We start from the raw sequence: 14,414 nt of genomic DNA, 5'->3' as shown, positions 1-14,414 counted from the left end.
AAGTCTTCGGACATGAAGCTTAAAATGATCGAATTGATAAGATCCGACGGCGGAATTTGCGACTTGGTTAAAAAAAGGTCACTGAACGCAGAATGGAAATCTACGAAAAAGTAAAGATATTGACAGGAAATTAAAGGACGAACGAAATGCGATTGATCTAGATTTTCTGGGGCGTTTCTTAAACAACTCACCGATACATTGCCCTGGTGGATTTAGTTGCGTTACAGCCTCGAATAAAAAAGAAAAAACTCATACTTATAAAGGAACAGACGTAAAAGGACAGTGGCGAAAGCCATTTGATGGGCTCAGTTTGAGAGACATAATCTTGATATATGCCTTACAAGAACTCGACTTCTGGTTAGCGCAACAAAAGTTAAGGTAACAATAACGCATACATATATGGGTAACATTCGTTACTTAAGAACATGGGGTGTTGTTTTGTTTGCGTGATTTCATGACAATCGTGTCGGTGATTGTCGTTTGTTTTATTATCTTTTAGCTTAAACCAAAGCTCATCCATTTTTATGTTGTTGTTTCATAAATCGACTGAAATGCTGCACAATTTGAGCCCGAGTTCACTTTTGGTGGGAAAGAATTACCCACAGCTGCAGTAGGGCCGATTTATTTTTTCCACAAAAAAATTTTGGTTCCTAACGGACCTACCTTGAACAGTCGTATATCACAGAATCCGTATCCATGTAGTGGTTTTTGCAGTGTATACATCAGTCATTGATCTTGCTACCTTTGTGGTGTGTTTTGTTTGTGGGCATGCAACGTCCTCGACAAATCCACCGACAAAGACATGCAACATTTCATGGCTCGAAGAGCTCTTCGTATTTAATCTTTGGTGTCTTTCTGAAAACATTGTCTTTTCAAGTCAATCCGTTTCCATCCTCTTTTCTGATCGTGTATTTCAATGGTAATTGGCAACAAATTTGGTCCGGTTCTTTACAGAGATCAACAAAAGGCCGGATGTAATTACGAAAGCCTTGTTCCGTTGTACAAAAACAATTAGCTTTTTTGACCTCTCCGGTCACGGTACATAACATTTTTCTCAAAAATATAACACGTTAGAGCCGCATGCGCACTAGAATCACAAGGTTGCTGTATTACTGCACAACTTCAGTTTCTTCATAAATCAGGTATGCCTACAAACAAAAACAATGATAAACCAGTTTTGCGCTCTGTCGGTTCGATGCCGTTTTACAACATCAGGGTTTCTCTATGGTTGTATTTCGATCCATGATTATCTTCGTGGTGGTTCAAATAGTGAGTTTTGTCTTTGGTTGTCTCTTGGTCGAGTGACTAACCGTTCTCAGTCTTCAGTAGAACTATCGACCATGATATCCATAACAAAAAAAAAATTCCACGACTTTTTGTCGGTCTTAAACCGACTCGAGAAGCTTGGGACATCCCCGGCATTTTTTCCAATACAAAAAAATTCCATGACATTTTGGGTTTTTTACGATCCGTACAAATCTTGTAAAGTCTACAATCGAGGGTAGAGTTTAACGTCTTGTTGTAAAAAAAACCGTACAGCATACCTCCCATTATTAAAATGCTACTACAAGGTTAAAATTAAAATACAAGAAAAGGCATTAAGTCTAAAGAAAAGGCAGTGAAGCTAAACATTTTCAAGAATGACCTTTTTTATTCAGTCTACACAACTAGCTGCACGACAACGTGTATCATTGTAGCTTGGAAAAAAAAGCAACTTTTGGATTTGATTTAAGTTAATTTCAAAAAATATCAATATCATTATTTTACCACGGCATGCACATGTTTGTTTACACAAGTTGACGACCCACATCGTTTTACATCAGATGTTAATTGTTACAGTGTATACGTAGAAAAAGAATGTAAGCTTGTAACATTAGCTCTAGAATGATTATTGGAAATACAATAGATAGGGTTGTATTTTTTGAATGAATTGTAAATAAAATGATTTGTGACACCGAAAAGTTTGTCTGTATTTGTTACGATCCGATAGCCAATATTAAGGCCGATTTACACGGTACGACTTTGTCGGATGCGACAAGCTCGCGACAGACCTACGACACGACTTGCGACTGTCACGCTACGATATTTTTTCTGGTGTGGGTCTATCGTAAGCCGCTGTCACATACGACAAAGTCGTACCGTGTAAATCGGCCCCTATGCACGGTTCGACATTGTGAACGGGGTCTCTGCAGTCGCCCAGAACTTCAAATGTACATTCATTGCAATCAAATGGACCCATTCTGTACCCGTCAGGTATTTTTTTTGTGCTTAGTCGCAAAGACGTTCGCGACCAAGACCACGCTTTTCGGATAAAGTGTAATTTTGAACCACGTAACCCCATGACGAACTGAAACCCAAAAAAAAATTATTTGTAATCTCTCTCTCTCTCTCTCTCTCTCTCTCTCTGTGTTTAATGTGTTCGGAACATCTCAATGAGACATATGTCATCGATGACAAGTTTTGTATCCGAAAAAAAATATTCGCTATTTTGGAGCTTTCGAGGTGAGAGAAGCAATAAATAACTTTAACATGTAACTCATTACAAGTCAGGTTTGGCTCTATGGCCGAGTGGTTAGGGCTCTCGACCTAGAATCCAGGGAACCGAGTTCACATCCGAGCTACCGCTTACTTTCTTTCGCCTAAGTTTTTTTTTTTTGATGCTCGACCAAATATATTTTCCGTGTATCACTTTACGATGATTTGTGTTGGTCAACATTTTACGAAATATCGATCCGGGTTAAATTTGTGGGTGTCTGTTTCCTTTTCTGTAAACAATAGGCCATTTCAGAAACGTGAGAGGACTGGGGCGAGTTTGGTTGTTTTCCGTTTGTTTAAAAACTAAGACATTCAAATGAAAGATCAACCAAGTTTGAGAGTCTTTACCAAGAATAGATGTATTTAGAGGAGGAAAATGGTGAAATAATATATCTTCAAATATCACCTAAAATAGAGAGTTTGTATGGAATGGGTAGACAGGCAACAAAATTATAAGGGTTTGTATGGGATTTTGCAACTTTTGCAAGTCTCCCATTTGGCCAATTTTCCGTAGAAAACTCTCAAATTTGGCTGGATAGCTTTTCATTTGGTAACATTTCAGTTGAAGAGTTTAGATTTTCAATCTAAGCAAGTATGAGAAATTCGTCCCAGTCCTCTCACGTTTCTGAAATGGCCTATGCTGTTGACTCTTTATAATCCGAGGAACCGAGTTCGAGTTCATCTGGGCTATTGGATGTCATAGACGACACACGCTGTTGATCTAGTCCTAGATGTACAAAAGGAAAAATTGCCCCGCGGACTTTACTGGAATTCAAAGACAACACGAACGATTGTTTATGGTACATATCTTTTATTATTGACATTTATAAAATCATCATCTCATTGTTTACACTTTACGACTCGAATCGGCCACGCGTTTAAAAAACGCTAAGAACAAATTCAAACGTTCAATATAATCATCTGGAGCTACGGTCACAGGAAAATGTTCGCGCGTGTTCTTGTATCGTGCTCTCGCGTTTTCAGCTTTGAGCGAATCCAACCAGCGACACATTTCCCCAGCATACGATCGAACTAATTCGTCTATTTGAGATAGCGTGGCCTTGTTGGGTTTCTTTGAAAACGCCCACTCGAAACTGGTTCCTCCTTCGACAGATCTAGAGGCTTGAGACGTTAATTGTTTCTCTGTCATGTGCCCACCAAAATCCAGTCCATAAACTTTCTTCTCGCTCTCGACCACCAATATATTCGAACCGTTGTTATCTGAGGATTGCAAGAGATTTTTCACAGTGACGATTTTAAGTACATCCATCGCATTGACGAGCGAGGAAATTTTCCGGGGTTCATATTGGTGCAATTTACACAATCCTCGTTCTTTGTTATCGGAAAGAGTGCTGGAAGACTGGGCATTTTCGCCTATCATCGGACTTACCAAACCAATCTCTTTTGCGTCACACATAAAAGATCTAATGTCCGGTACGCACTTTGCCAAACCGAATACTTCGCGAGCTAGCTTGGTCAACGCCACAATTCGCAAAGGCGTTCTCGGGTCACCGAACGGGCCTTTAAAGACACGGCGATGTTTAGAATCGATCATGACTCGAGGCTTACCTCCTGTGGGTAACTGTGCGATGGGCGTGTCGAGCGTCAAGACTTCCCATCGAACCGGGCATTTCAGGTCATCTGGAGCGTGTTCTCTGATCCATTCCAGGTAGTTAGTCTCGACCGTCAAAACATTTTTTGAATCTGTTCGACGACTCCGTTTAGTTTGTGTCTCGCTTTGTTCGCTCGATGCAGTTTTCGCCAGAATAAATTTTCGCTTTCGATTCCCGACGGGCTGCAAGCGATACATTTTCATAGCCCCCTCCTTAAAAAGAGGCAAGAATCCTTGTCCGTTTTTTTCTTCGCACGATTGAATGTGTCGCATGAATTCCTCAAAGCCCTGTCGTGTTTGACTAGAGGAAGGGCCGTGCGAGTAATCCGGGTTGGAAGGAAGAAGCAGACCATGTTTTTCGCAATGTTTCTCCAGATACTTATGCGTATTTTTTGCATGTTTACCTCTGAACGTGTGCCTGTCTAAGGCCACACCCGGCATGCGATAGAATCGAGGCTCGTCAGGCACGTCGCTCAGATCACAGGGCTGAAAGTTTGGCGATTGCTTCTCGGTAGGAACCCTACCAGATAAGATCAATAACATCACCATGACGCTCAAATGCACGCGAATCGTCGATAGACCAGGGAAAGCCGTCACCGCTCGTAAATGTAGTCTGATCAACGCTTTGGTTTCGTCGGGAATCAAATCAGTTGCCACTCGTTTCATCCACTCGGTGATTACCGACACGCCCAGGACAAGCGGCCGCATTCGTTTCGCACTCATCATACTTGCACCGCCAGGGTATGTGATTTTAGCCACGACCTCTGGGATTCTTTCGGAAAGAACGGTGGACTTCGAATGACGAGACTGCCAATTGTCTAAGTGGCTAATCGCAGCGGCCAATCGAAGAACCGTCTCGTACGACATGGGATATTCGCTGGACACACTCGAAGCTTCTCGCGTGAGATTTTCCATACAAGCAACAAATTCGCTCTCTCCCAGATCCACCATATTTTTCCAAATACTACGGGTGTCATCTCTCAGAGGTTTCAGCGGTGTTAGGCCTTCCAAACACGCCACGCTCAGATAGGCAGCTGAGCGGTCTAGGGGTTGGCGAGCCAAGGACAGTAGGATATCGTGAATGTCTTGTCTTGTGGCATTTCGTCCATTTATCGCCAGCGCTACGACACGCTCCAATACTTCTGGGTGACATCGGGCACAGTCTTCAGTAACATAGAGCAATAAATTAGCACTGTTGTTTCTCAAAGTGGGCAAATATTCGTCGACGAAATAATGAAATTCTGGCAGGCCGTTTGGTAAAATTCCAGGATAGCGGAGTATTTTTTGAAACAAAGACCTGACTTCGGACATATCGTAAAGACCTCTCTTGGTAACCCTATTAAACATGGTGTTTTTCAAAAAGAGCTAGTTTCGGTTTGTTTCTCGTTTGATTTCCCGAACCACGGATCCTGGAGTCTTTTATAGCGTTCGAGTGACGTCATAGACCATCGCAGTTATTTTATTTACAAAAAAACTTAGTCGTATTCGCTACGTCATATTAAACGTCTACCCTACCCCCCTACCCCCTACCCCCCCCTCCCCCCCCCTCTCTCTCTCTCTCTCTCTCTTTCTCCAAAAATAAAAAAAAACAAAATGCGTGCTCGTATGATTGTGTCATTTCTACTAAATGCCCGGACCATTAAACACAACTCAAATGTCATCGCAAGATACGTTAGAGATGAATCTGGTTGTAATCAAGTTTCGTTTTTACGACAAAGCGATACAAATTTGTACCACGATCAACCGTGACGAAATAGCTCGCTCATGTAAAGATAGGGGCACGATTTGCCTTCGAACAACCGACGATTTGTTGAATGCGTGGAACGAGATAGCAACACCGAGAAGAGATTTAAACGTCGGTCGCTTGTGTGTATTTTGGTTTTACCTCGATTCGTGCCCAATTGACCATCGACGAAAACGTACACTAAGGCGTGCTATTATCTCGGGCGATTGGAACGATTTACCCAAGATAACCGACGTATTGAAATTGTCCCTATATGGCGTCATTCGTCGGGCACGTTATTACGCTGGTAGACGCATTTTCCTGACACTGACACTAGACTGTTTCGTCTGTATGATAAAATCGTGAAATGACGCAATACGTGAATCACCGGCTGTATATAAATGTAGCAGACGCAGAGGAGATTCGTTCTACGACCAGAAACACCACGGACCGATGGAGTTTTTACACACCGTGCGACCGTGTATAGAATATCTGAAGGGTATGTGGAAAGAATTACGGGGCGAATGCCAAGCGAACATCTCTTGCTACGAGGAACTGTTGCCCATTGTCGAATCGATCTTATTGCTGCATTCATTTCATCACAAATCTACCGATACAAGTTGTCCAGTCTACGAGAGCTACAAACCGCTGGATGTACTTTTTGTTTTGAACGCGTCTGTTTCCAGCGACGAATACTTAGAACGATGGAGTTTGTGCCATGTCACCAATGACCCATTCCCGAGTTCGTACGTGGACAAAACCGAAAGCCGCGAGTCAGTAATGGTTTATAACGAACTCGATCAGGAACTTGGTGAGAGTGACGAAACACACACAGAATCAGACGAGAAGGCCTTGCGATGGTTGTTTAAGTATGACCAGCGCGTAAGACGTTCTAGAAAAAGACATTTGAAGAAAAAAAAACCAAACGAAAAAGACAAGCGTTTACTTTCGGGATGAATGTATCGATCTCAATAAAGTTTGACAATAAAGAAATCGTGTTGTTTTTTATTTTTCGTTAATAAAGGTCCGCGGATTCCCCCCCCCCCCTTCCTTGGTAGGTCGCGTGTATCCGATATACCTCCTCAACATTTTAATTTTTAACCCATATTTTTTTGTTCTCTACACTGAATCACAAGCCGTTAAGGTAATCAATCGAATGGTGGATTTTTGTTTATCTATTCATTTATTCATTTTTTCAATGTAGTACCATTTTTATACTTTGTAGAGACACTCGATTTTTTTCTTTGATCGTCTAAAGAATTCACTTCACTTCATTGCAGCAATGATGTCCTTATAACTTTGACTGTGGAAGACCGGGTTATCACCGGAAACAGACGTGGATACTAGAGCAACCGGTTCAACTTGTTCAACGCTCGGGCATTGTGGGGGTCCCATCGCATCGGTTCTTTTCCTTCGCCTCCTTCTGTACATAAGGGGAACACCACGACAGTGCTTAGACATTTGCTTCTTCGGTGGTGGGCTACTGAATTATCGGAGGTGAGTAATAATTTGACTTCAAAAGTATGTGGGTTGTATTCGTCATGATTTAATCGTGTCCGATCCAATTAATATGTCTATTCATCAGGGGTAAAAAATAATTCGACTTCAAAATATACGTATCGTATTCGTCACAGTTTAGTCATACTTGAGTATCCATATGAGGCTTCAGTGGGTCGGGCCCCATAGCGAGGTTCGCAATCAGACCAACATCATATATATATATATATTTTTTTCTGTTTTATTTTCGACATACCTTACATCGCATAAAAAAAACTACATTTGTTTAGTGATTAAAAAAAAAAGGAAGAAAAAACCGTACTAATCCTCGCGTTTCTCGACGTCAGAGAGAAACAGTTCCCATGCTCGGCAAATACTAGTAATCAGACAAACAACGAGTGGTTCCAGGTTGCCCGTGTCTTGCGCGTACACGAGAGTCGCGACATAGTTTTTCTCTTCGCAAACGGATACGGGAAATGGCTGGCAAGACGACATGACATAGCTACACAGAATGTGACAAAGCCTCCCGTTCCCATCGGCAAACGGGTGTAGTTCAAGAAAATTACAAAACAGTCATGCACACGTTCGAAACAACGAAATTCCGTACGAGCCTCTACAGTCTTCAAACATGCGATTGTAACGATCGAGAACAGACCCCAAAGCCAGCTCCATGTCCTTTGGTACTGGATAGAAACGTAAACTACCATCAGGCCTCGCGGAATACCTTTGTTTGTCGCTCACTCTCCCCGCCGGCGTTTTGTCACCAAAAGACGGATCGTTACGAAACAACACGCCATGTGTGTCGCAGACCAGGCTCTCTTCCAGTAATCCCCAATCAGTGGGTCTTTCTCTTGTGCTAACGTGATCTAGAAGAAACCGCAAAGCTTCTGATACGTTTCCTCCATGGTCCTCGCACGACGACAAACACTCGACAAACCGAGCGACGGCGCGACCTTTCGCCATTTGAATCGCCGTTTCAGAGTACGAGTTTTTATCTCTTAACCATCGTCGTCTATAACCGTTTGCCGTAGCCACTAGTTCGTCCAAGTCAATCTCGCGATCCGTCATGACTTTTTACAAGTTGCGTAACCCGATGGTGTCGATTTGCGCTCTTATGTACATCGTATCGTCGCGAATATATCCACCAGAAGACAAATTTTCGTGTAAGATAAACACTGGCATTCCCGATCCTACGTTCCTTGTACTACGGGGCCGTCTCCAGCTTGTATCATCATCTCTGGGCCTGAAGCTATCCAGATGATCATTGTTCTTCTCTTGGTCAATAAGCGTGAACGTAACTTTCTGTTTGAAAGGCCACGAAAGTATGGCGTCAAAATCTCCTCGCATCATCACGAGAAATATGGACATGTGCGTTCCACGACCCTCTCCGTCTCCGTTCAGATACACAGACATTTGACATCGGTAACCTCTCCGCGAAGTGTAAAAAGGGGGACTCTCTATCCGTGTATATTTTCCTGAAATTGCATCTTGAAATCTGCGTTGAACATCGTCAATCTTCATAATATAGGTTCCATCGTACGAAGTGTTTTCTAAGTGGAAAATAGCCTGGGCTTGCTCTTGTATCTGTATTTCGTGTAATCTTAAATGATGATCTAATCGGTCCGATTCACGACTGCCAGATGGCGAAGATCGCGGGGGGTCTCTAGAACCCCTCATCGCCTCGATTTCTGCACCCATTATCGACAACCGTTCGTCGAATAAGTTTAATTGTTTCTTAACATCATCACCACCGACCTCAGATTTCTTCAGGCGCTCGAGAATTTTTTCCAGATGCCTAAGACTCCCCTCTATCCTGACCATTTTTTCTTGATGCGCGAATAACGTATTTTTATTCAATGTCGCAATCGTTTGCTGCGCAGACAATCGTTTCTCGTGTTTCTTGTTCGCTTCCACGCACGAATCTACGGTTTTTTGGTGGAGCTCTAACCGTGCTAGGACCACTCCAATAAAATCACCCGCAAGAATTAAATGTTCGGGTGCATTGGAACCGATGTGATCGTCCAGACTTTCTCTGGGACCGCGAAAATTGCAGCCGACATTGCTAAAAACGCAAACCGTCGGCATTTTAGGGCACGATTTTTCGTGTTCCGGTAGCAATTCTCTGAAGAATTTGTCTCGATTGCAACCGTGAGGACATTCCACGAGAATCCTGGGGCATTCTTTCAGATGATCCGACGAGTCCTTTGCTCGATGTTCGAGTTCGCAATGCTCGCAATCGACCAATCTGAACGGACAGTCTTTCTCTATGTGATGTGCTAACTCGGACTTCGGTACGACTGCATCGCATCCGTGACTAGAGAAGACGCAATTCACGTCGGCATAAGCACACACGGAGTAGTGTTCCCGAAATCTTGGGTATTCACCCTTCCATTCGCACCCTCTCTTTTTGTTTGAACAAAAGCACTTGAACTCGAACAGTTCCCGTCTGGCGTATACATCTGGAAACACTTCTTTGCGTCGAATGTTTTGCAGATCGCGCGGGCACTTTCCCCAACCGTCCTCCTCCGCTGCGAACACGTCATCTACACATTCGCTGCAACACCTGTACGATACCCCAAAAACATACACACCGTTTTTAACGATTTTGACATTTTTAAACGACTCGAACACTTTACTCTAATACTCACCTATGCCCACACGGAAATTGCATGGGATCGTGAAGAATCTGACTGCACTTGACGCACTTATGACAATCATCCAATGTTCCACTTACGAATTCGACATCGCCCACAAAATAGGACATGTTTGCAAAACCAGAACTCGAGAGAGAGATAACACTGGATAGACTGGTGCTTCGGCGAAAAGAAGAGACTCACTATATACCCTTTCTCGTGCAAACTATATATAAATATAACGACGAACGGAGAAAAACGCGAAACAGGACGTAATGAGAAAAAAGTTACGTCATCCGGGATACTCCCCCCCCCTCCAAAAAAAAAAGAAAAATTCCCCAATTACATCGAGTCACATCGTAATCGGTGATATAACGTAATTATCGTCATGTACTCGGTCATAGACATCTGAAACTCGTTTCGTGCTACAGCGTATTTTAGGCGTTTGCGTAATGGGGTGCAATTCGAGTCATAAAGAACTTCGGTACGCATAAAGCATGTATATGACGTCTTGTGTCGATGTCGTAGTAAACGACTCGTGACATAAAAGCAAATACTTTTCGAAGGCAATATAATCATTCACAGGACCGGAACAATTTCAATAACTAAACGTTGCCGAGATGGAAGCTCTGTGCGATTGTGGTGCCTTTCCAGATTGTCGTGAAAAGCGAAGTGCCATACGCTGTTTTTTCACCGTTTGGCGAGAGGCAAGAGAGGAACTCGATTATGAACTGGAGGCTTGGGATACGAAATGCAAGGAATCGATCGAAGATTACTTCAGCGTCGGTTTTCAAGACATAAACGGAAGCCTTCGTTCTGATCAGTTAGCAAAGGATGGACGGCGGCTGAAGCGATTATTAGAGTATCTTCGCAACATTCAAGAGATATTGAACCCTCGACTGGCTGCGGAAGATTTTCTTGAGACAGATACTAGACGTTTCCGAAAAAAAATCATTGAATGTTGTGGACTCAGCAGAGAGTATCGGGACGAAGTTAGCAATTTGTTGACTAGATGAGTGTAATTTTGACGAAGAATGTAATTGTAATCATTTGTGTGACGGCATCGACTGTAAATTTTATTGTAGTGACCACGATAAAACATGGTCGTAGTTCGGTTGCCAATTTTAACGCGCAAACAAAAAAAAAACAATAAATCTGATGTTCGGTGTTATTTTGTTCGGTGCCATTCGAAGTGACCTGTATCATTCGTTTGGCTTTGCCAGTCAAACTGAAAGAGCGCCACGACGGCTTGCGCCGATCATTGTGGTCCCTTTTTAACTTTCGCAACCACGATACACGACTTAGCGACAAGTGTGTTGGTTCTTTTTTATGCCTCGACTGGATTATGAACAAGAAGGGTCGTGAGAGAGAGAGAGATTTTTTTTTTGTATTCTGGTTCGTCGTAAGAACGCGCTGGTACTACCCAGAAACTTGAATGTGTTCGTGTTTAAAATTATCAAGACTCGTGAATTGAAACTTGAGTGTAAAGGGTACGAGACACATTTATTTCTAGATCCCTTAATTTAAGACTTACAACGTAAATAATATCAAATATTTATCTACAACAAAAAAACCCAAAACGACGGGTTGTCATTTTTATCTTGGGGCATTCTTTCAGATGATCCGACGAGTCCTTTGCTCGATGTTCGAGTTCGCAATGCTCGCAATCGACCAATCTGAACGGACAGTCTTTCTCTATGTGATGTGCTAACTCGGACTTCGGCACGACTGCATCGCATCCACGACTAGAAAAGACGCAACTCACATCTGCATAAGCACACACGGAGTAGTGTTCCCGAAATCTTGGGTATTCACCCTTCCATTCGCACCCTTTCTTTTTGTTTGAACAAAAGCACTTAAACTCGAACAGTTCCCGTTTGGCGTATACATCTGGAAACACTTCTTTGCGTCGAAAGGTTTGCAGGTCGCACGGGCACTTTCCACGATCGCCATTCTCCACTGCGAACATGGCATTTACGCATTCGCTGCAACACCTGTACGATACCCCAAAAACATACACACCGTTTTTAACGATTTTGACATTTTCAAACGACTCGAACACTTTACTCGAATACTCACCTATGCCCACACGGAAATTGCATGGGATCGTGAAGAATCTGACTGCACTTGACGCACTTATAACAATCATCCAATGTTCCACTTACGAATTCGACATCGCCCACAAAATAGGACATGTTTGCAAAACCAGAACTCGAGAGAGAGATAACACTGGATAGACTGGTGCTTCGGCGAAAAGAAGAGACTCACTATATACCCTTTCTCGTGCAAACTATATATAAATATAACGACGAACGGAGAAAAACGCGAAACAGGACGTAATGAGAAAAAAGTTACGTCATCCGGGATACTCCCCCCCTCCAAAAAAAAAAAGAAAAATTCCCCAATTACATCGAGTTACATCGTAATCGGTAATGTAACGTAATTGTCGTCATGTACTCGGTCATAGACATCTGAAGGATACGAGGTACGTTTATTTCTAGATCCCTTAATTTAAGACTTACAACGTAAATAATATCCAATATTTATCTACATCCAAAAAACCCAAAATGACAGGTTGTCATTTTTATTTGTTTTAGTCATGTTCATGAAATACTCGACTCGAGTGTTCTCTGATGAATTGTATCCCAAAATAGATCAACGTTCTTTTTTTCTTTTTTTTTTTTTTTTACATTTCGCGTCTTTGCCTCTGGAAATCTTGTGTGCAATCGCGGCCGAGTTCGTCTTGAACACCACTCGACAGTCCGGTGTTCCCTTTCCATATTCTTGTTAATCTGGTAATGCGATAATTTCGACTCTCTGATATTTGTGATGAACCAGTTTTTGCAGCGCTTTCAACTGTTCTAATGTTTTTGCATGATCTTTGATGCTTCGCGAATAATCTTCACACAGCCTGGTTGTTCTTTCCGTCAAAAGTAGGCATCTCTTCGTAAGTCTTGCGTTCTCTGCTCTCAAAATTTCAATTTCTGTTTGCCCGAGCTCTTTTTTCTGGGTGAGTTTTTTTGATTTACTCGAGCCATCACTTTTTTGCCTCTGTTCGCGCCTTTTAGGAGTGATTCTAATGTTTGGCATTTTTTCTTTGTATCTTGTGGACTTGCTTGCGTTTGAATAGAACGAACCTGGAAGTTGTTTAAAGCATTGGATCGTTTGGACCGCCAAATTTATACATTTCTCTACGCGTCAAATGACGAACGTGAATCGAAAATGCGCCACAGGAATCGCGCCGTAATGTCATGTCGTCGGATGTGAGGCAATCGCGAAAATTACGCAGTTACGACAAACCATCGCCGACACCCAGTCAGATGTGATGTCGTGTGAAGTTTGCGGGGCGTAGGGGGTTCGGGCTTTTCGATGACGTTGCATCGTCGTTGGAATGACGTAAGACACCCAAAAAAGATGGAGAAAAGACCGTATAAATATCGGAGCGTTCGTTTAGGTCGTTACAATCTGTTGTGAGCAAACGCAAGAAAACGCAAACCTCAGCCCTACAAAAATGAAGAGAGTACACTCGGAACAAGAACGAGAACGAGAGGCGACAAGCGAAACGGTGAAAAGAGTTTGTTATCACGACGTTCGTAATGTTCTCGCACATTTGGAGGGACCTATATTGTACGCTGGGCGGGTGTATGGGTGCTTGACTTTCAGGGGACAACCGTATCCCAAAGTCACGATGGAATCTGGCCAGGAGTTGACGGTGAACGTCGCTTGGTGGAAGGACGAACCACACGAAAACTTGTTCTTGGAACTGATAGCCGTTACCATCCACGAACCGGAAAGCCGAATGGAGCTTGCGCGTACGACTCTACCGACACTTTTTTCGAAAGTGACACCACTTTTGGGAACTTATCACCCGGAAAGAGGGCTGGAATTGGAAAAAGATGTCCCGAACTGTTTCGACGAAGCCATCGAAAAACTGTTGCCGAGAGGGAAGGCATTGTCCATTTTGGACGAAGCTTATAAAGAATTGACCCAATTTGCCGTCGATCGCCTAGGCGATGAAACTAAGGAGCGGATAGTTTCGGGTATGTTGGAATTTTCCCGACCCCGTTCCAAATAATTAATAAAAAAAAAACTCTTGTAAAAATATCAAGATTAAACTTGTAATGTTTGGCCAGTCGGATCTTAGTTAGTAGTTCTCGATTCGATAAACGATAATAAAAAAAAATCAAATGTACTGTGGTCATACCCTTTAAAGGTTAAAGTTTGGTTACGTAATTATGTCACCCACCGAATTATGCAATCTGAGACGATGTGAATTTAACACTGTAATTATCAGAAAAATAAATTGTCATAAATCGTGTCGCTCCAGCCTCTATTCTCTCAGACCATTTTTGCATGCGCTGAAAGGTGGGGAAACTGTCGATTCGCCATGAACAAAGACCGAGAGAAAGACCAA

General features: G+C 42.7%; 1 protein-coding gene across 1 annotated transcript; it reads right to left on the bottom strand.

Moving 5' to 3' along the window:
• Nucleotides 1-8,441: 8,441 nt before the first annotated feature.
• LOC137986695 (TNF receptor-associated factor 3-like) lies at nt 8,442-12,195 on the bottom strand. The gene is made up of 4 exons (XM_068833640.1): nt 12,080-12,195; nt 11,673-11,994; nt 9,799-9,895; nt 8,442-9,631 (listed from the first exon to the last, which is right to left on the bottom strand). The coding sequence occupies exons 1-4, from the start codon at nt 12,193-12,195 to the stop codon at nt 8,442-8,444; spliced, it is 1,725 nt and encodes a 574-aa protein (XP_068689741.1).
• Nucleotides 12,196-14,414: the final 2,219 nt, after the last annotated feature.

Source organism: Montipora foliosa, unplaced genomic scaffold (genome assembly GCF_036669935.1).
Source record: "Montipora foliosa isolate CH-2021 unplaced genomic scaffold, ASM3666993v2 scaffold_264, whole genome shotgun sequence".
Classification (NCBI taxonomy): Eukaryota; Metazoa; Cnidaria; class Anthozoa; order Scleractinia; family Acroporidae; genus Montipora; species Montipora foliosa.
The sequence above is the reverse complement of the archived record's forward strand: the minus strand, read 5'-3'. Positions and strand labels throughout refer to the sequence as shown.